Consider the following 23,147-nt stretch of genomic DNA (forward strand, 5'->3'; position numbering starts at 1 on the left):
AAGGGTGCCTCTGATAGAAGGGGATCGAAAAACAGGAGAGAAAAAGGATATATGAGATGGTTGTAGCCCCATGGACGGAGTACTTATTAGTCCGAGAGCACATTAATTCAATCCCTCCCACTGGTGTTGTTGTTTAATACTGTTATTTTCATTATTAGCCTAGCCCTTTCCACCCACTCTCTACAAAATCTATTGTTTTGGGCTCGGTGGGCTCCGAATCCATACCTCCTTGGGCTTGGGCCGTAAAAACTGACCCTACACTAAATATTTAGAAATTTTAAATATTGAATTACACGTTTTTTATGTTTTTAATAATCATGTCAAATTTTGTTTTAATCGAATATTATTTATTAAAACAAAATTTAGATATTTTATGAATTTTTTTAATCCTAAAAAAATGTTAGTATATAAATAAATAAATAAATTACTTATATTATGCTTCTCTCCATTCTTAGTCTCTCTCTTTATATTGTTAACAAAATAAATAAATAAATAAATAAAATTTAGATATAAATTAGTTGTAGTTAATGAATACAATACTTACTTTAAAATTTTACACGACTACATATTTTAAAATTTTAACTGATGGATTACATATTTTTTATGTTTTTAACAATCATATCAAATTTTATTTCAATCGAATATTATTTACTATTTGATTCATGAACTTATTTTTTATGCATAATTTTATATTATAAAATATTGATATGTAAACATTTAATTAATAAGAAAACTATTGATATTTGATTTTCTAGAAATTTTACAAATATGAAGGATAAAATATATATATATATAATTCAATGGTAAATTTGTTAAAATTTGCATTCAGTAACAAGATATTGAATAGAGTAATCCAAAAAAAAAAAAATTTAATAATATACCAAAATATTAATTTTTACATTTGGTCCAGTTAACAAGTGTCACAAGAGTAAAGACATTCCCTATTCTATTCTTATGTGTCATTGACATTAATGATCTTTTCTAGACTTTAAAAGGTCTCTTATTGTTACAGATGATCCTCCTTTTCTCATCCTCATGGACTTAATCCATCTCAACGTCTAACAGCGTTGATAGTATGTTGTTCCTGGGCAGTTGGCATCAATTGTTTTATGTTTAAAAACCTCACTTGCATGGAGTTCAAATGATAGCCTATTGGTGATGGCTTCCTTTGATTCAAAGCCCAATCCCCTTCCTCATTATATGCCAACGTAAAAATGGAAAAAGAAAAAGCCTCTTTTGTGTCACTTATCTTGGAAATTTTAAAAATAAAAATTACAAAGATCCTGAAATCTCCCCCTTTTTTTTAATTATGTATTTACGTTCAATCAAGCTTACCATCTTCAACCACATATTGAGGTAATAGAATTTTCAATATCTACACGCATCTCTTAAGCATTTCATAGTATTGTTCAGTTCTAGCAAAACTTTAGAGGAGAGCACTATTGGTTGTAATCAATACGTTGTCAAGAAAATACCCAGCTTCCTTTTCTTTCGTAAAATACTTAACCCTTATTATTACTAATTTCCTCTTGACTTCGATCCAATAACATCAGGTTTTTAATTCCATGCACTGAGTTAAAATGGAAAATCAGTAGAGATAGATATATTATATATATAATAAGGGTATCACTTGTGATATCTCCAAGGTACTATGGAACTGGATAGGTTTAAGAGGTAAAAAAATTCAAAGGTATGTTTATTTCTAATGTTACTAGAATGGCTTAAGCAGCTGTAATATATCATGTTTGGACAAATGGAACGGGGAGTTTCATGAAAATGGTTACAAGAATTGTGGCATAAAACATGCATATGTGGCTTCAAACCCCCCACCCTCCACACACAAAAAAAAGAAAGAAAAAAAAGAAAAAAAGAAAAAAGAAAAAAGATTTAAGGCCAGCATAATTGGTGTTTCAAACTCACAGGAAATTAAAGAGAGACAAAATAATATTAAAAAAAATGAAATTAAATGGCATCAACAAAACAATACATCTAAGCATAACTATTCTATTGGGACAAAAAAAAAATTACACAAATCATGCTAAGGAAGGAAAGATAACAAAATAGTTTCCGAAGAAGAGTACAAACAGTTCATCTTCAATTCCTAATCACCCAAAAGCAAGCAATACTTGCTGGAGACCTGCTTTCTCAATGAACATGGCCCTATGGGAATGTTTTCCAATAAGAAAATAGGAATATACGGCAATAGAAGATTTAAAAGGTACAAGCAAAATCTTTAGCATAAACATATAACAGTTGACAGTTAACAAAATAAGAAACTTTTTAAATAAATAATACAAGGAGAGCATGAAGAACATTTAGTATGAGTGTGAAAACATGAAGCTAAAAGAGGTTACCATAAAATTGCCAACAAAGAAAAATTTGAGCACATCTATCTATACGTTGTAAATCATAAGTGGCAGGAAACATGAACTTGGCTTGATAAATATGCTTGCTCAAAGTAGATAACCAATACTGACCACCTCTTTCATTATATAAGTAATAAATGATTATATTGAAGAAAATTTGAAATAAGGACAAAATATTTTAAGTATACAATGCTATGTAGTCAACTATTGCCTTAATATAATCGACAGCAACCACAACCTAGATGAATTGATTTTTTTAAAAATAAAGCCACTTAAGTAAGTCAAAAAAAAAAAAAAAAAAAAAGAAGAGGTTTTTTTTTTTTTTGATAAGTAAGAAAGAAGTATATTCAAGAAACTACCTCATGAAAACAACATAAGGCAGGCAAAGGATACAGGGAAGGAAACAAACAAGAAAAACAACAAAACAACAACAGCCAACAAAAACTAAGAACAAAGAAGAGAACTGAGGAACAAAGGGAGAGAGTCACTAGAGGTGAGTCCTCAAGCCCTAGACCAATCAAAAAGAGAGCCACTAAAGAAAGCTAGCAACTGGTCATTGGATTTATCCTTGTCTTCAAAAGTTCGTCAGTTTCGCTCCCTCCAAATACACCACATTAGACAAAGAGGAGCTAAATTCTAAATGCTAGAGGAGTGCTTTCCCAACCATTCCACCAACCAAAAGCGTATCTGCAACCGATCTTGGCAAAACCCAAGAGATCCAAAAGATCTGAAAACCAAGCTCCACAGCTGATGAGCTTTGACACAATGGAGTAGCAAATGATTCACCGTCTCCCCTACATTGACACATAATGCACAGTCAACAAAATCAAAGCCTCTACCCCGCAAATTGTCCCTTGTACGGATCTTCTCCCAAATTGCAGTCCAAACAAAGAAAGAGATGCGCAGAGGGGCCTTAACCTTCCAAATACCTTTCCAAGGAAAGATAATAGGCGAGGGACTCCGAAGCTTATCATAGAAAGAGCGGATGTCATAATCCCCCTTCTTCGACAACTTCCACCTCATATGGTCTCCATGCTCTGATTTAGGTAAATTAGAGCCCAAGGTTCGAAAGAAATCCTCCACCTCACCTAACTCCCAATCATTGGGTCCCTGAGTAAGCGAACATTCAACTTCTCCGATCCTTAGACCCTAACCTTTCGAGAGAAGAGGCCACAGATGCTTCTCTATTATAAGCAATCCCATACACAGCCGGGAAGGAAATATAGAGTGGTGATTCCCACACCACTGATCTGTCCAAAATTTCACTCTATCCCCCACCCCTACCTCAAACTGAATGAATCTTCTAAACACCTCCCAACCTTTCCGGATACTTCTCCATAAGCCACACCCGTGGACACCCCTACCCAACTTGAAAGACCAACCCCCCCACTCTTCCCAAACTTCAAAGCTACAACCCTCCTCCAAAGACGATTCTCTTCAACCCCAAACCGCCACAACCATTTTCCTAGAGAGCTTGATTAAAAGTAGTACTTTTCTTACTCCCAAACCTCCGTTCGCCTTAGGAGCACTCACCTTATCACCCCACCAAATGAGCCTTTGAATCCCCCACAAGAAGTCCTTTTGCATCTTCTCAATCTTATTAGCCACATGCGAGGGGATGGTAAAGAGAGATAAATAATAGGTAGGTAGCTAGACCTAGAAACAGTACTCTTAAGCAACGTTAAAAAAATCTTCCAACCATTTTGACAGATACAACTTCTTCCAGCCAGCCAACTTCCGCTTAATTTTCTCCAAGATAGGGTTCCATACCAAACAGTATATATTCATACCTAATGTATGATATGATCAATGCCAAGTACATAGCAAGAAACAAAATGAAAGGTGGCTTTATAAGCAGTCTATTTGACTTCAAAATTTCATACTAATGTAAACTAAAGACTTATAGGGAAAAGAAAAGAAAGAAAGAAAGAAACTCTGACATTGAAATGAAAGACAAAAAGTCCCTCTATATTGTTGATGACATATTCATACATTTCCGACTAGCCTGCTCAAATGATTTAGCAAGAGGCACAACTCTACTTATGCTTTTTGTCCCCCATAACGTAGGGAACCTTTCTAAAGAAGAGCCCTTTGGACTTGCCTCTAACCGATAAAACCTACAAGCAACTGACCTCACCCTCCAAAACCAGTTGTTAGGTAATCTAGGGGCATTTACCCTTGACAAGCTAAGCAGTTTATACCAATGCTTTAAAAGCATAATCTTCCAAATGGGAACCAATCAAGTGTTCAAACAAGCAAAGTCATCAGCATTGAAGCAGATTGGTAAACGTGTTATGTGTCCTATTTGGTCCCCTAGCAATTATAGTAGATCCAATACAGTTCCAAAGCAATTCAACCAATTAACATCAATTGAAAAATAAATTATTTGCCGCCAGCTACAAAACTTGTTAGTCCACCACATAGAAAAATCTAAGCCAAAGGACCAACAGAAATTGACACAAACTTATCACATCCATGAGGAAATTTAAGGATCCAGGTTATAAGAGTCATCATAAAAATCAGTTGAATTGCTTGAGCTGGCAACCACCACCCGAGCTTTATGAACCAAGTCTCAAATAAGGATAGTGAAATCCCAGTTTCTTTCTCAAGCTAATGAACAAACAAAGAATATCTTAGAGTTTTAAGTTGCCAATTACCCTAAGTCTTCACCCAAATTCCATAAGATGACGAAAACTTTGTCAAAATGGGCCTTGAGCCACTAGTATTAGTAACAAAAATCCAGTTCAACTAAGGCCAAATGCTAGTCCCCAATAGCTAAGTTTGTGGTAAGGAATAACAAAACCAAACTAACATTATACTTAAGCGATAATTCACACCAAAGCCCTTGATGAGAACACCAGAAAAGGAACTTCCATAAACTTACATGTCGACAGTGTTGGAAGTGCCCTCATTAGCAAGGATCATATAATCAAAAAATTTAAGCAGTATATTATTCATAAATTCTTACAAGATTTAAACAAATGTGCAAACTACAAACAGAATTTACAGTATTTATCAATTTATCAGTGTAGTTACCCTAGAATTACAAATGTTTGTCATAGACTATTTGCAGTTACCCTCGAGGCCACTGTAGCTAAAGAGTAAATATTTTCTTACATCATGTAGACATTATCATCAATCTTGATCAATCCAGTTCTTATCGTCCTTAGTTCATAGTGTTACATAGAGTAACATAGAAATGGGTTTTAGTTTTAAACTAGCTTTTGTGAGAATCCAGTTATATTTATTTGTAAGTATGGAAGTTTTAAGTTGATGTCTTCTATTTACCTAGTTTTTCTCTTTATTGTTTCCACTAACGCCGGCCTTTTGCTTCTAATTCACTCAATTGTGCAATAGAAAATACTAACTCATTCACAACAGATTGAGAGAGTGAAAAAGAAAAAAGAAAAAAAAATCAGAGTGCATTGGAGTCAACAAAACAATGCATTTAAACATATATACTTTATTGGCACTAAAAAAACACAATGTAAGTCATGCGAAGGAAGGAAGGATAACAAAATAAATCTGGAAGAAGAGTATAAACTGGACATTTTTAATTCTTATTTCTTTATTAACCAACCAAGCAATACTGTGAAGTAATCTTCTTATCAATGAACATGATTCTATGGAAATGTTTTCAGTAAGTAGATAGAAATCTAAGACAATAGAAGATTTAAAATGTACAAGCAAAACCTTTAGCATAAACCAATCAATGTTGACAAAACGATAAACTTTTTAAATAAATAATACAAGGAGAGCATGAAGAACATTTAGTATCAATATTAAAACATGAAGTTAAAAGAGGTCAGAATAAAATTGCCAGCAAAGAAACAGTTGAGCCTATCAATCTAAAATTGTAAATTACAAGTGGCAGGAAACTTGAACTTTCCTTGATAAATAAGATTGGTCAAAGTAGATAACCAACATTGACCACTTTCTTTTATAAGTAAGTAATAAACGACTATATTAAAGAAAATTTGAAATGAGGACAAACAATTTTTAGTATACATGCTATGTAGTCAACTTATCTATCCTTGATAAGCTATTATCCTCAAGATAAAGCCACTTAATTAAGGTAATCAATCAGCAATAATAAGAATTTATAGAACAGTACCATATCGAACAGTATATATATTGAATCAAATGTATGCTATGAATCCTATGATCTATGCCAATTATATATATAAAAAACCAAATGCATCTTACCTTTTTTCTTCAGTATGTAATTGCACCGATGGTGGCTTTGTCAAGCAAGAGTAGACTCTCAACATAAGAGTCAACAAAATTATACTCATATCCAAAAAGCCTAAGATCCTTTAACTTTTGGGTCTCAAGATCCAGTGACACAAGCTCCCCATCCATTTCCAACACAACCTTGCCATTCTTCGTAACGCCAACTGGCTTCGGTATGTGTTTTCTTGTAAGGCAAACAATTTCACTAGTCATTGTTAAACTCAAAGCATTGGTCCACGAGGAAACAACACCATATTGTTTCATCACCCACATATTGAGACTGAGACTTTCATACTCCTAGTAAAACAAGGCAATGGAATTCCCATAAGCTGGAAGTTCTGACAGCAGTATTTCGCGGAACACTTCATCCCCCATATCGAACACCAAAATAAAAAGATAAGATTTTTAATCAGAATTTGTCTCGACAGCAACCCAATGCAGAGCCCCATTAACAGTTGAGTGAAATCAGCATCTGGGTCATCATCATTTTCGTTATGTAATGTGTAAACTTCATTGTTGTTGTCATTTGTGATGAAATCATAAGTAAAAAAATCCAATCTTTTTTTGCCAACCTGAAGAAGAGGAGGTTTTTGCTTTTGTTATGGGAGTGATGGAGATGGGTGGAAATGAAGGCTGGGTTTTGGATTTGGGATTTCCATGTTTTTGAGAATGATGTACAGATTATTATGGATTCGATATGAGTTGGAATCTCAGCAGGTAAGGATTCCCATCTCTCTTCGTTGTCTGACATTGCTGCTTGCTTGCTTAGCTTTGGAAGAGAGAAAGCGAGAAGACGAAGGACTGTGGACTATGGGGTGTGGAGTGTGTAGTCCGTGAAGAGGAGCAAAGAATTTGGGCTTTTGGAAATTTGGACGGTGCTAACTTAAAACCCGGTCCACAGTGATGTGCATAAGACCCACCTGAATGACCCATCCAAATACAATGTTAGAATTAAAAAGTTTTTGATTATGAAATTTATAAGTTTTTCATTATAGAGTCCTTTGTTCATATGTGAATTTGCTTGATCTTTTTTGCAATATATTTGGAATATTTGGGTCATAAGCATGGTTTTAAAAATTGGATTTGTCAGTTCAACCAAAAATTGGACCCTAATCTTTTTCTTTTTTTTTTTTTGATAAAAAAATTGGCCCCTAATCTAATATGATAAAGACCTCCAAAATCGAAGAAAAAAAAAGGGTTAAAAACTAGACCTATTTCCAGTTCTTTGATTGTTATGGTTTTTAAACCATGGTCATAAGTGTTCATCAAGGATGAGCCTTATTGTTGGATTTTTACTTCTCCTTCTTGAGTTAATAACCCACCTTTTATATCTTCTTTTGTTCAGTTTCATGACTACATAGCAAACAGCAGGATATTATATCATTTCAGCCAAAAATAAAAATGCAAACAGCATTACAAAAATAAAGTGCGGGTGTGATCTGAACTTTAGGTATATGAAAAAAATTATGATAAGATAATAATCAAGTGGCCAAAGGTTATAACGACTTATCTATATCTATATATTATAATCTAAAAGTCAAAGAATATCCTTCTAATATTTTCATGCTCTTGTTGAGCCACATCATCTATCATAGTACCATTTTTTTTTTATTGATTTGTTCCTCTAATTTTTGGATAATATTAAATATATTAAACCATCTAAGATATTATTAGGAAAAAAATAGCCGTCCAAAATAAATGTGTAAAGTCAATCTGTTAATTTATGTATATGATGAAAAAATTAGAAGAACAAATCAACCAAAAAAAAAAAAAAAAAAAAAACGTTGTGCATGATTCAACCCATTCCATATAGTTTGGTCCATTCGGTCAATTTCTGTCTATTTTGATTCAGTTCTATAAATTTAGTCCATTTCAGTCTATTTAGATCCACTCTGGCCCTGTTCGGTCCAATTTGGTCCATTCAGTGCATTTACTTAAGAATGGGAAAATACATGCTTGGATTGAGAGTACTTATTATAAATCCGAATTTGTTAAAAATATAGATGACAGAAAGTAATATTATTATTTTTAATTGTTTAATTTAATGACGCGATATAATCTTTCTTTATATTCTTTTTTTTTCCTTAGTTGATATTAATATTTTATTTTTTGAGTGAATTACACAATTTTAGTGTTTTGATTTGATATAATTTGAATTTGAAGACCAATTTCTAAGTCTGATAAAAATCAGGACAATACTATAACTATGGTACTCATGCCAAACTAATGTCAATAAGCAGCAAAAGGGAATATGTATTCTTATATCACTTCCAGGGTTATATGGTTTTAGGCTAAAAAATCCCTCTTGAAATATGGAAACACTGGACAAATTTTCTTTTGCATTCAGATGAAACATAGGAAACAATGAAATGACTACCTTCAAAAGAAGTGTATTGCATTTAACAAGAAGATCAAAAGCACACAGATTTCAAATGTTTAAACCGATAAAGCTCAATCATTAAAGGGGAAAAACAAAGTCTTTGTGTGTTTATACAGTGGGCTTCATTTAATGAATAGGTGCTACTTAGAGGCAATGACACAATACGATACGAGACCAAATTGATAGAAGATAATAGAAGATAGAAGAATAGTGTAAAAATAAGAGAAGAATGCTAGGATAACAATCATACATACACACCCTATAGATGTTGGAGCTAATCGCAGGAGCCTATCTAGCTTTATATATGTTTGCATCACCAACAATTTCAGATTCATACTACTACATTTAATTGCTTGCTAATGTGTTTTTTATACTGCTACATTTAATTGCTAATGTCTTTTTTTTTTTACATGTAACTGCTAATGTATTTCTCAAGATTATAAAACAATTGAAAAGCCAATGAAGTATATGACTTATTCCAATGCTTTATGCGTGCAATTTGCCTCTTAAAACAAGGCCTCCAAGGATAGGAGCCTATCTAGTAATGTTTGCATCACCAACAACTTTTAGGACTACAACATTAAAAAACACTTCATTCTGGTCAAAAACATTTAAGCTTGGGAGCCTAAACAAAACTCAAAGGAGCTTTCAACCAATTGGTTGATCAAGTCCTTTTGCAAAGCCCTTATTAGATGGTATTACGCAATTTTCTATATAAATCCCCCCCCCCCCTCTCCCCTCCTCTCTCTCTCTCATCCTTTTAACTTCTTGATATATTACAGGTATTCCACTGATACCTTTAGACCTATTAAATAAGTACAACTGCTCTCTAGTTGACTGAACAAGGTGAAATTAACACAACTAGGCAGCATATTCATGTCCACAAAACACACACAAACTGTGTTGGCAAGCATCTTCATTACAATGCAAGCATGGCAGACAAAATAAAGTGCTTAATTATTTCGGTACAGATACTGAAACCAAATTGCTTATCATCTAGAAATATTAACATAATAATGATGTAGCCNCCCCCCCCTCCCTTTAATTTCTTGATATATTAGATGTATTCCATCGATACCTTTAGACACATTAGATAAGTATAACTGCTCCCTAGTTGACTGAACAAGGTGAAATTTAACACAATTAGGCAGCATATACATGTCCCAAAACACACACACACACAAAAATTGTGTTGGCAAGCATGGCAGACAAAATCAAGTGCTTAATCATTTCAGTACACACACTGAAACCAAATTGCATATAATCTAGAAATACTAACATAATAATGATGTAGCTGCAAAAGGAGTAACACAAACAACCACAACTAGGCAAGGAGAAGCTTAAAAAAATTGGGCAGCACATCCTTGTCCCCAAAACACTCACACACACGCACACACACACACTATGTTGACGAGCTTCTTCACCACAATGCAAGCATGACAGTCAAAATTAAGTGCTTAATCATTTCCGCAAACACACTAAAACCTACAAATCACCCATAATTAGTAATATAAAATTGGTGCATCCACAAAATGAGTCTTAACATAAACAACTACAATTCATTTTGGCATAATAAACTAATTCCATACAAGGAAACAAAACACCATCAAAAAGCTTTCTTGAAAAGTTTCTTTTGCTGAATTAAAGTCAGTTACTGCAGCTCCTCACCAACCATGTTTGCATAGCGTCCTGCAAGAAATTAAGACATGTAAGTGCATTCTTGTGTGTGATATAACACCAAAAGTAGATAAATTAACACCAATTAGTGTAGTGACCAAATAGAAAAAAACCTAAACCGACTTACACCAATATTTATGGTTTTTCAGAATGTACATATTAAGAAGTACTCAAGCCTTTACCACATGAACATGTGCACCAAGGATGGGGACCAGGGTAAATGATCTAAGCATATACCATGCCAACAATTACATAATAAGAAGATGTCGCATATATCATTGCTACAAAAAGAATTATGAACCTAAGATTACTTTGTTCATCGCATATTTTCAATTACAGAATAAATAAAAGGCTAAAAAGATGCTTAATACCTATGAAATCCAATAATTTTCCCTTTCAAAATGGAGGCAAGAATGCTTGCCATGTCTACAGCCTATTGCTGCTTTGAACCAGGAAAAGTTATACAGTTAAGGAACAACCTAACTGATGGAAAATAAAAGAAACTAGATGCAAAAGTTAACATCCTCCGTAACAAGAAAATATACGCAAGCATCACAAATTGAACCAAAATTTCTTGCCAACAACAAAAAAATATCATAAACCTCATTGCTACAAACAAAAATCACACTTAAATCTTATGAGCTAGGATTGCTTTGTTCATCAGCATGTCCACAAATCTGTGGCTGACCTAATCAATAGCTCAACCAGAACTTGCAACCAGATCTTGTAACCTAGTTTGGAAGTTATACCACTCATTCCTAAGTAACACAATCCTATCTTACCCCCTCCCCAAAATTGATGGGGGCCAAAATAGGCTTGTTTGGCATCACTCTAGCTTGGGTGAATACCAGGTCAAAAAAGCCTAAAACCTGCTCCATCTAGCTAATTTTCATAATGACCCAAATGAGGCCAAGGTACTTGGTACACCTAATGAAGTTTGGTCCAGCATCTATTTATCAAAAAAAAAAAAGAAGTTTGGTCCAGCATCTGGAAAGTAAACTGCCAGTAAAAATCCTTGCATTCATTTGGAAAAAATTTCATGACAGCCTGCCAGTCAGAATGAATCTCATGAATCTTAGACACAGAGGTATTCAAGCCCCCAGCAACTGCCCTTTCTGCCAAGAGGAGAATGAAACCACCTCACATATTTCTAGCATGCCCCTTGCCAAGGGCTGTCTAGTTGGGATTAGATTTTTCCCTTAGAAAAAAAGAGTTAGGACAGACTTCAGTAAAACACTGGTTAACAAGGTGCATCACAACTAATAAGCAATACCTCCAAGACAATATGGCCTTCTTGCAAGTGATCTTCACCACCCTATAGAAAATCTAGCTTCAAAAAATCAGGTCATCCCTGAGAGAAACGAGAAACACCCTAATCCAATTGAAGTGGTGATCACATACAGAACTCTCATTTGCAGGTACCATGGTGCATACAAGAACAGAAACAGGCCTTAAACTAAGGAAAGACATGATGCATCCACCACTGAGTTTGTTAAGGTCTGGCAACTAAATATCAAACCTACATGGGCAAGGCATAAGAAGAATAAAAGGAGGAGACACACATTTAAAGTCAGAAATACAGCAGGGACCAGAATCTTTGAGGGATGGAACAATTCCAAAGTTGATTCCATAATGTTGGCACATCAGGAAGCTACCTTGAAGTAGTTCTCAAGGCAAAGGAGCTAGGATACTGGTGACTAATAGTGCTCACCAACAACAAGAACACAGAGAATGCGTGCAAGCACTTTCATTTCCACCTTCATGTCTGTGTACTAAATTGATATTAGTGAAAACTATAAAAAAGATACTGATTCTATGCAAAAGATTCATAACCCATCAACTTTTTTCTTTTCTTTCATAACTAAGAATAGTACTAACTCAAAATAAGTGAATCATTGATTCCATACCATCCAAATTGTGAGCAGCACAAAAACATTGAATCAAAGAATACTAAGAAAAGCATCAAGTGGATTCTCAAATTCATGCGTTAAAGAAATGTATATTTAGCTAAGGGTAATTTTCACCATTCTATTACTTAAAGAAGCACCATAGTTTAGTTGTTGGATGCCAGGACGATTAAGTGCTTCCTTCCCGACAAAATCCATGTATTTTGCTTTCACTACTTTCATTATCACACACCACAAATGGTTCCTAAGAGCAAACTGATGTGCAAATGGCTCAAATGCAATAAATTGGAGTATAGCTTAATTAACCTGAGACTTCGTTCCAAGTAGAGATTTATATGACAGTAGACTGAAATCACAAAAATTAAAGGTATAGGGTAATATCATCCTATCATTCATTGCATCCTCTCTATGACAAAATAATATAATTCCATTTTGATTCAAACCTCATAAACATTGAAATTTCTTTTAGGGGCTGGCAAGATGAAATAGAAGGTATCAATATCAAATTCTAATAAAAAGAACAAGACCCTCAGGTATTTTATCAAACACTTTGCATGAATGTAACAAAAATCAAAATTTATGAGAGGGAGAAGGGGGTGGTTTTTTTAGAGATTATATGTGCAACTTCTTGTGTAGCAAATACTTATTTGATATTCATGTAGGCAACATAATTTTTTATTTTTTATTTTAAGTAAACAACAGAACTATTTAAAGAATAAAAAGGACAAAAGAAAATAGAAGGCAGAAAATACCTTGAGTTTTGCCAAGAAGAAATGAAACATAGATCTAATTTGGCTTTGGGAAACATGAATATATAAAATAACAGGTTTTAGAATCAAAGATAAGCATAACCTTTCTCCCCTACGAATTAATAAATTTTCCAAGTAATTAGACTATACAAACAGAGCAAGCAGCAAACTAAATAGCAACTGAAACCAATCTTACAGATAATCAAACTAAAACCCCTCAATTATGGCTACCATACAAGATAGTGAAATGCAAGCCCCTTCCCTCTCTTCCAAAGAATTACAACATAAGATTATTCACTTCTTCATTTTCATTTCAAACTCAAACTAGGCCTTAATCTCTCTTCTAATCAAAAGCAGAATAGCCTTCTCAGACTTTACATTGCTGCTACATACAAGAGCATTTCTTTGATGCCAAATATAATAAACCACCATAGACCAAGCAAGTTTGCATATGGTGCTTTCAAAAATTTTACCCTTCAACCAACCCATACCCCACATAATCACTTAACACAAGCTTTATACCAGGGATTTTATTAAACATCATGACTTAGTCAGATCACTTTCACAGAAACTCCTGCAGAAGACACATCATGATAGCCCCATTTAAATGGCCTGTCTTGAGTGGAAAGTCAAATCACTTTCTACCACTTCATTTCGGAGATATAGTTCTTATTTACTCCTAAGCTTATTTACAATAGAACTACAAAGTTATGTTCTACTCACAGCATGGTTCAGTGTATTATTTATTATTCTTTAAGTAGAAGGGAGAAGATGTAACTAAGGAAGGAAGCCTAGCTTGGCCAAATGGAGACATATTTTTTTGAAGTCTGACTAATATGTTCTAATTTTCTATGATGATGGATACAGACTGGAGTCGGATTCATTGTTGACAAAGGTAAGGGTCATTGAAGCTGAACCCAAATCAAATGCATCATTAAATCCCAAACCTGGCCAACCTAGAGGTAAGAATAATCACCAGAATATTGATCACTAAAGCTAAACCTAATTTGTAAAAAGAAAAAACAAAGCTAAACCTTTAGACTAATTGGACCTTTCAATATTTGATCACACTGAGAATTACACAATTCAACATGCCTGGATAGATCTATATCATTTTGTTCTCTGAGAGTTGAACTTGAAACACCTAAATTTTTTTATAATTAAATTTAATATCTTAATAGTAAGATACATTAAATAAAAATGCAAATATAGAAATTGAAAAAAAAAAAAAAAAAAAAGGGAAAAGGGATTGCACAGCGACCGTTGAAATCTCAATCACCTTTGACTTTTAACTCTTAAAGGATATGAACCTCAACTGTTACAGAACATTCCTCAGATGTTGCATTTTCTTTTGCTTTCTATCCAAATCTAGAACAACTCAATAATTAAACCACAAAAAAGAACACAGTAAATGGGGGGGAAAAAAAAAAACTACAACCACAGGAACAATGTTATCAACAAAAAAAAAAAAAAGTTAATTTAGGTAGAACATTAAGGTTTGGCTGCAAGGGAATTTAGATTTGAATGCACATTTTCGTTCTAGATTGTTTTGAAATGTAAAAACTAAGTGAGCAAATATAATCAAGGTCCTTAAGGAAAATCATAGATAATTGCAACAATTTTTTTTTTTTTTAATGAATGAAACCGCACAAATGGCAAACTCCAAAAGCTGAATGCTGCAACATCTAACAACAAAAACAGAGCAAGCAGGAAACTAAATAGAAGCTACAACTAACCTTGCAAAGAATCAAACTAAAAGTCTAAACTCTCAATTACGCCTATCATCAAAATCAAAGAAATGCGCTGCCCCCCAATTACAACTTGACTATTTACTAACAAAAAATTCTCTTTGCAACCTCAAACCAAGCCTTAATGTCTCCTCAGACTTTACACTTGGTACCAGGTATATACCTGGAATTTTTAGATACCATGACTTAACTGCCATAGCTTCTTTGAGAAATGATACTTGTTAGAATATGATTAAAAGATTAAATTGATCATTTTCTAACAACTTAAACTTGGGAGAATCAGTATTTTAACATGGTAATATAGTACGATACAATCTCAATATCATCCTAAATCTTCAACCAAGTTAAATTCTCTTCTTTTTTTTTTTTCTTTTTTTTCTGTTTCTTTTTTTCTTTTCTCAATCAAAAAGTGACAATATTCACATTCAACATAGATAACAAATGTTAAATATTAAGAAATGCATTTACCAAAGGATCAAAAAATGGACACCAAAAACAAAAGCAAAATTTGAATACATAAGGTTATGGTTAACAAATTTAAAAACCAAGAAAGAGAGAAATAGGACCTTTGTGTTGGCCATAGAGGTCTTGATTTGTTCAAGAACACAAAGGTTATTGATATGTTTTGAAACATTGGAGGCAACAACCTTGAACCTTACTAGGCAAATGAATTAGATCAATAAAAGACAAATATTATAATAACAGAAAACCAAATTGCAAGGTGGAAAGAGATCTTGGGCTTACCAATTACTTCAACAGTAACAAATGCCAACCAGCTGCATTAAAATAAATAAATCAAACACTTATTTTATAAATAAATAATTAAAAAGCCCAGCATCTTGATTTTCCTTTGAATGTGCCTTTGAATTTAGAGAAAAAGAGATAAAAAAGTGACAAAGATACCCAAAGATGTAACTAGAGAGGGAAGCATACCTTGGCAAAGAATGGTGTCCCGTGTCTTTGAGGACCATGAAAGAAGTTGAAATTCTCCTAAATAACAATTCGGTGCTGTATCCATTGTTTAAAAAATGAAGAAGAAAGTGAATAATGATGATGAAGAAGTGAGTGTCTAGAGAGGCTTCTTCTTTAGCCTAATACTGCCACATGGACAGAGCTGAAGGAGAGCTCTGCTTTCTACTGGGCTTCAACATTTGTGTCAAATTCAGAGTCAATTTCTATTTAGCAATTAAAGTTAGATTCCGACACACCCAGAATCTCCTCCTTGGCTGAAAACCCCATGATCAAGAAATGAGGAAGACCCACAACAAATGCATTCTACATAGACTCCTAACCATTTTATGAAATTAAAGTGGTTTCCACAAATTACAACATAGTACTACATGCCTTTGAAACCTTCTTGAAAAATGCTAGCAAAACCACCCACAAATTGTATTGACTGGTTATTTTTTCCACCGTGTCTTTGGACATTCTTCTTTAGCCTTCAGAGCATGATATGTTACTCTAAGTTGACCATCCTCACAATCCACTTTGGTTTTCCAATTTTAAACATAAAATATCCCATCAACATTCCAAATATCACTCCACATCCATAGCCCATCGATATAGCTTGCCAACTAAACCCATTTTCAGGCCCTAAATTGTCTTCTTGTTGTAAGGTCACTGGTGGTGGTTTCTTTGGCTCAAGGTTGTTGCACGTTCTTGACAACGGAAATCCACATAATCCCTTGTTTTCAGTGTATGAATCATTATCAAATGTATTGAATTGCTTTCCTGAAGGAATGTGTCCTATAAGTTGGTTATGTGACAACTTTAAAACTTCAAGCCATGGTAGATCTACCAATTGCCTAGGAATCTCCCCGGTAAGCTTGTTGAAAGAGAGGTCTAACCATTCAAGATTGCTCAAATTTCCAAATGATGGTGGAATATAACCTATAAGGTTATTGTGAGAAAAGTTGAGCCCCTTGAGTGATTTTAGCCTCCCAATTATCTTTGGCATCTCTCCGCTGAAACTATTGTTTGAAAAATCAATGGTCGTGAAGATAGTTTGGATTCTCACCAACTCAATATACAACCCTTTCATCATCACATTCAAAGAATCCTGATAAAACCCGTCTCCCATATATTTCCATGCAACTTCTCCTTCATCCACATTTATCATGGCTTTCAAATATTTGAAATATTTTATTGGCAAAGGACCATTAAACTCATTGTTAGAGATGTCTAGTATTCGCAAATTTGGGAAAGGAAATTTGGTCTTAGAACTGCCTATACGACCTTGAAATTTGTTGGATCTTATGACAAGAACCCGTAAATTTAAAAGACCTTCTAGCCAATAAGGGAAGGTTCCATTTATCTTATTACTTCCAAGATCAAGAACTTCCAAGTTCCTACAATTTGCCAAAGCTTGTGGCAATGGCCCTTCCAATTGATTGCCATTAAGGTTAATATTCCTAAAATTATTTCCTTTGGAAAATGTTACTGGGATGGTACCATGAAGGCTATTCATTCGCAAATCCAACACTGAGAGGACATTAGAGTGTACCAAACACTTAGGAACAACACCACTTAAGTTGTTATGAGATAAGTCTAGAACATAAAGGGAACTTGCATTGCAAATTAAAGATGGGATTTCTCCTGTTAATTTGTTATTGGAGACAAACAAATATTCCAAACTAAGAAAACTTAGAGTGGGAAATAGTCCTTGAAGCAAGTTGTAACGAAGATCAAGAAAATATAATGAATCCATCCCCACTTCCCCCAACCATCTTGGAACTTGACCATAAATTTTGTTCTTGGAAAGGTCTAAGAGTTCTATTGTTGTTGCTGTTCTTAAGAAAATTGGGAATTCACTAATGTTGCAAGAAGACAAGTTCAGACTAGTAAGTTTGGGCAGGGTATAGGTGACATTACTGTTGATGCTAACTAAGTTATTATTCGAAAAATCAAGTAGCACGAGATTTTTGAGCTTTGAAAACATTTCTAACTCCAACATAATACTCAAGTTATTTGATGAGAGAGATAGAGAAGTAAGGTTAACAAATCTAGATATTGACCTTGGTATAGAGCCCTGTAACTTATTATAACCCAAATCAAGATACTCCAATGAATTGGACTTGAATTCACCAATCTCACCAACGAATTGATTACCATCAAGACTTAACGACACCAAAGAGGGCAAATTGAACATCCAAGATGGCAGGGTCCTATTTAGGAAATTTGAACTTAAGTAGAAATCTTTTAGATTCAAAAGCCCACTTACATGATTAGGAAGGGGACCAACAAGTTGATTGTTGTGAAGGTATAAACTTGAGAGATTTGGCAAGTTAAATAGTGACAACGGCAGCAAACCTGTTGAAACATTCATCAATAATTAAAAAAAATTGTTAGTTCATGCATATGCCAAAAACAACAAAAATTTAAAAGTGGCAATTGANACAACAACAACAACAACAACGCAAAATCCGGCAACAACAACACAAATTCCGGCAACAATAACAACAACAACAATTTTCATTCCTAACAATTTTCATTCCTCAGCTCCCAAACAAACATTAACATCATTCCTCAGTCCACAGCCACAAAAATACAAAACCCAAAGACAAAAAATCATCAAATCCGATCAAAAGGCGAAGGCGTGTGGGTCGGGTGTGGGTTCGAAGGCGAGTGGGTTCGAAGCGACGGCGACGGCGTGTGGGTCGGGTTTGGGTTCGAAGGCGACGGCGACGGCGACGGCGTGTGGGTTCGAAGGCGAAGGCGATGGCGAAGGCGCTTGAGGCAACCGTTGGAGTCGATCTGGAGCTCAGAGCGATTTGGAGCTTGAGGCGACCGTTGGTGTTTGGAGTCGATCGTTGCTTTATCGGCGCGGTGCTGCGATCTGGAGCTCGGAGTTCGCCGGCAAGCTGGAGCTCTCGTTCTCTCTGCGTTCTCTGTTCTTTCTCTGCGTTCTCTGTTCTTTCTCTCGTTCTCTCCCTCTCTTGCATTTTTCGGAAATTGTTTGAAGGTAAAATAAAAACGTAAAACGATTTCCGGGTCAAAGCCATATTTTACACAGTCAAAGGAAATTGATTTCCGGAAAATACTATTTTCAAAACTAACCAAACGGCCTATTTTACGAAAAATGATTTCCTGAAATCATTTTCACCCAAAACAAATGCAGCCTAGGTTTCTTTAATAAATTTATTCGTTTACATTTTCATTTTGGTGTTTCATATTCTCTTCATTCCTAAGTGATGTGGGCCCTATCATGGGTTTTACACAAGAGTTCAGACCCCATATTTATGAAGGGAAAATGTACCCTTATTTTTTTTGGTAAAAGAGGGATATCATTAAACAAAACTAAGGAATAGAGTCAGCCACAAGACAAAGCCTGTTTAAATACAAGCCATTACAATCCGAATTGAAAACAGAGATTATGTCCTCAAGGGGACTTTCGAAAGTAATAAAATCCTGGTCTTGAAAAGATCCTGTCCTGGCAAGGTTAGCGCATCTGTTCGCCTCTCGGAAGCAGTGGCGAATACAAATATGGTGGAAGAGAGTGATCAACTGCTTGCAGTCATCCACAAGAGTGGAGTTTGATAAGCTAGGGTGATGTTGTTTAGTTAACAACTCCACAATAGACTTGGCATCAAGTTCTGCTTCCACAACAAGAAAATTTATGGAAAGACATAATCTTAGCCCATGTCGTTCACCAAGTATGAACTCTTTTATAAAAGAAAATACTTAGAGTTAATTTACAACTGGGGGGATGCTCCTCGGACTGTGGCCGAGGAGCCCCTTTTCTTTCTCCCCCCCCCCCTCTTTACTTTACTTGCTTTTCTTATATAGTCTTCATCTTCCTATCTCCTTCTTCCATCTGTTGATCATCCATTTGCCTCTCTTCTAGCCGTCCGTCCCATCAAAGGCCTTATCAGTACTCAAGTGGTTCACTCTTATCAACGTTGCCCTGCTAAGGGGTTATATCCCCATTAATGCGGCCAAAGGGGTTAGGTGAATGCATTAAGTGTGAGGGTGACAGCTTACTTTGGGCCTGGTCTTTCTCAAAAATCATCCTTGTCACGCCGAGGACGAGGAGGTCCTCAGCGTGGATTGGGAAAAGAGGTTTTCCCCAATTTAGCCTTGAATGGTCAGTATTCCTCGGCGTGGGCCTTGGCCCTGCTACATGATGGGCCGAGGCTATCAGGCCCACGGGCCCCACATATATCTTATATAAATATTACAATATAAATTAATAATTTTTTTTTAATAATTAGTAAAGCAACTATGATATTGTTATATGTTTTGTTTATTATGTTTGCTTGGGATTTCATATTTTTTTTATCTCTTTTATGAAAGTTACAATATAAAAAATATATTTGAAAGATAGAACTCTATATTTACTTGGACTATTTTAGTATTTTTTTTTCATTTTTTACTAATTTAATATATTTATTTATATTTAAAATAAATATAAATTTAATTATGATATCATCACAGTTTTACTTCTGTCCAATCTCAAAAACCTTGAATTTCTCTATTTTACAATTCATTGAATGGTCTGGGTTTCAAAACCAAGTTATTTTGTTCAATTATTTAGGTGATTGACTTTTCTAGATAAACTTTGGCTTTGGGATTTATTTACTTTTACTAATAAAGCAAAGTCACACTTAGAAAGTGTTAGTTGGTAAGTCATTTTATTTTATTTTTGTTAATATTATTGATTTAGATGTTGAACTATGCGGTTTTGTTAAGTTTTTTTTTTTTTATTTATTAATTCTTAGAAAAAAAAATATTTTCAAATATCAAATATAGATAACTTAATTTAGAAAATCTAGTATATTGTATCAACTATACCTTGTTAGAAAATAATCACATCATTTTAAAAGGGATTTGGGACTTGGCACTTATAAATCTTATCACCTACTTTAACCCAAAAAAAAAAAAAGGTACAAGTGCTTATTTAAATATAAAGCCTTTAAGCCTCTACTGTGATTACCACCTCCTCACTTTACAAGTACAAGGTAGAAGGTGAGGTTATGAGTTAAAAAGAATTGAAGCCATTGAAACTTGGCCAAAATTGCTCCTACCATGCAGATACTTTTTTTTTTTTTTGAAAATCTATGCAGATACTTTTTCACTTAATTGCCTGGGAAGATTAAATACTATGATTATTACACAATAGCCCCTCTCCCCTTTTCTCTTTTTATCAATGGTTAACAATATTCCAAGACATTGCAAAGTGATTGATATTGACCGTGAGGCCGAAAGCATTTCTCAACCTTTACATGTTATCCATGTGGCTCTATCAAGGTCATCTTATAATGTATGAGATAGTTGATACTATGTTTTCAAAAAATCTTTGCTAACAACATAACTAACATGAAACTTTACATCCCAACTATGTGGGAGGGACTTCACCAATCCTATTTCATAATTCATTTTTCGTTGAATCTTAAGCTCTGATATCACTTAAAACCAAAATGACCTACACTTTGTTTTGGCTTGCTGTAGGTCCTTCCACTTGAATTGTTTTTTTACATAAAAATATGTAGTAATATTTATACATTTATTTAGCTTATAATGTAAATCTTATATAAATATTATAATGTAAATTAATAATTTTCTTTTTGATAATTAGTAAATTAACTATGATATTGTTATATGTTTTGTTTATTATGTTTGCTTAGGATTTCATATTTTTATCTTATGAAAGTTATGATATAAAAAATATATTTGAAATATAGAACTCTATATTTACTTGGACTATTTTAGTCATTTTTTTCATTTTTTACTAATATAATATATTTATTTATATTTAAAATAAATATAAAATTAATTATGACATCATTATGATTTGACTTCGGTCCAACCTCAACAACCTTGAATCTCTCCATTTTACGGTTCATTGAATGGTCTATGTTTCAAAACCATGCTATTTTGTTCAATTATTTAGATGATTGATTTTTCTAAATAAACTTTGGCTTTGGGATTTTTTTTTTCTACTAATAAAGCAAAGCCACGCTTAGAAAGCGTTAGTTGGTAAGTCATTTTATTTTATTTTTGTTAATATTATTGATTTAGATGTTGAACTATGAGATTTCGTTAAGTTTTTATTTTTAATTCTTAGAAAAAAAAAACTTTCAAATATTAAATATAGAAAGTTTAATTTAGAAAATTTAGTATATTGTATCAACTATACCTTATTAGAAAATAATCACTTCATTTTAAAAATGATTTGGGTCTTGGCACTTATAAATCTTATCTACCACTTTCAATTTCATTTAACCAAAAAAAAAAAAAAAAAACAAAGTACAAGTGCTTATTAAAATATGAAGTCTTTAAGCCTCTACTGCAATTGGCCTCCTCACTTTACAAGTACTAAGTAGAAGGTGAGGTTGTGAGTTAAAGAACAACGGGCGTGAAGCCATTGAAACTTGGCCAAAATTGCTCCTACTATGCAGATACTTTTTCACTTAATTGCCTGGAAAGATTAAATACTATAATTATTACACAATAGCCCCTCCCCCCTTTTGTCTTTTTATCAATGGTCAACAATATTCCAAGACATTGCAAAGTGATTGATATTGACCGCAGACGCCGAAAGCATTTCTCAACCTCTATATGTTATCCAAGTGGCTCTATTAAGGTCGTCTTATAATGTATGAGATAGTTGATACTATGTTTTCAAAAAATCTTTGCTAACAACATAACTAACGTGAAACTTTATATCCCCTCGTCAAAAAAATAAAAATAAAAAAACTTTATATCCCAACATTGTGGGAGGGACTTGACCAATCCTATTTCATAATTCATTTTTCGTTGAATCTTAAGCTTTGATATCACTTAAAACCAAAATGACATGAACTTTGTTTTGGCTTGCTGTAGTTCCTTCCCCTTGAATTGTTTTGACTACACTTTTGAGGCAGTCTCAAAAGGCTTTTGCATTTTATATTTCTGTTTTCCTGTTAGGTGGTATGTGGTATTTTTTTTCAAGTATTATGCTAAACAAATTGCATTTCAGACTCTGACACCTGCACTTGTCTTCTTGTTTTAAAGGATCTTCCATGAACATTTTATGCTGAATGAGACTGTATTTACATGAATTACATGCAGAGGTTATTTGGCACAAATCAGATACTACCATGCTTATC

At 33.9% G+C, this 23,147-nt stretch overlaps 1 protein-coding gene and 1 long non-coding RNA gene across 6 annotated transcripts in view; both read right to left on the bottom strand.

The window, feature by feature from the left end:
- LOC136070281 (uncharacterized) overlaps positions 1-23,147 on the bottom strand; it is a 79,391-nt gene that overhangs the window by 31,437 nt on the left and 24,807 nt on the right. The gene's annotated exons all lie outside the window — the stretch shown is intronic.
- LOC112017354 (receptor-like protein 33) lies at positions 10,459-18,378 on the bottom strand. Of its 4 annotated transcripts, none has more exons than XM_065780019.1 (4): positions 15,994-18,378; positions 15,805-15,836; positions 15,627-15,714; positions 10,459-10,668 (listed from the first exon to the last, which is right to left on the bottom strand). In XM_065780019.1, the coding sequence occupies exon 1, from the start codon at positions 18,206-18,208 to the stop codon at positions 16,517-16,519; it is 1,692 nt and encodes a 563-aa protein (XP_065636091.1). In that variant the 5' UTR covers positions 18,209-18,378; the 3' UTR covers positions 10,459-10,668; positions 15,627-15,714; positions 15,805-15,836; positions 15,994-16,516. The 4 variants fall into 4 exon arrangements, with proteins under 4 accessions (XP_065636091.1, XP_065636092.1, XP_065636093.1 ...); XM_065780020.1 differs by having other exon boundaries at positions 15,627-15,718; XM_065780021.1 differs by lacking the exon at positions 15,627-15,714.

Source organism: Quercus suber, unplaced genomic scaffold (assembly GCF_002906115.3).
Source record: "Quercus suber isolate HL8 unplaced genomic scaffold, Cork oak 2.0 scaffold_223, whole genome shotgun sequence".
Classification (NCBI taxonomy): Eukaryota; Viridiplantae; Streptophyta; class Magnoliopsida; order Fagales; family Fagaceae; genus Quercus; species Quercus suber.

Bases quoted from the DNA above. Each gene is read 5' to 3' on its own strand.
- LOC112017354 (XM_065780021.1), bottom strand. From the start codon at position 18,208: ATGTTCAATTTGCCCTCTTTGGTGTCGTTAAGTCTTGATGGTAATCAA.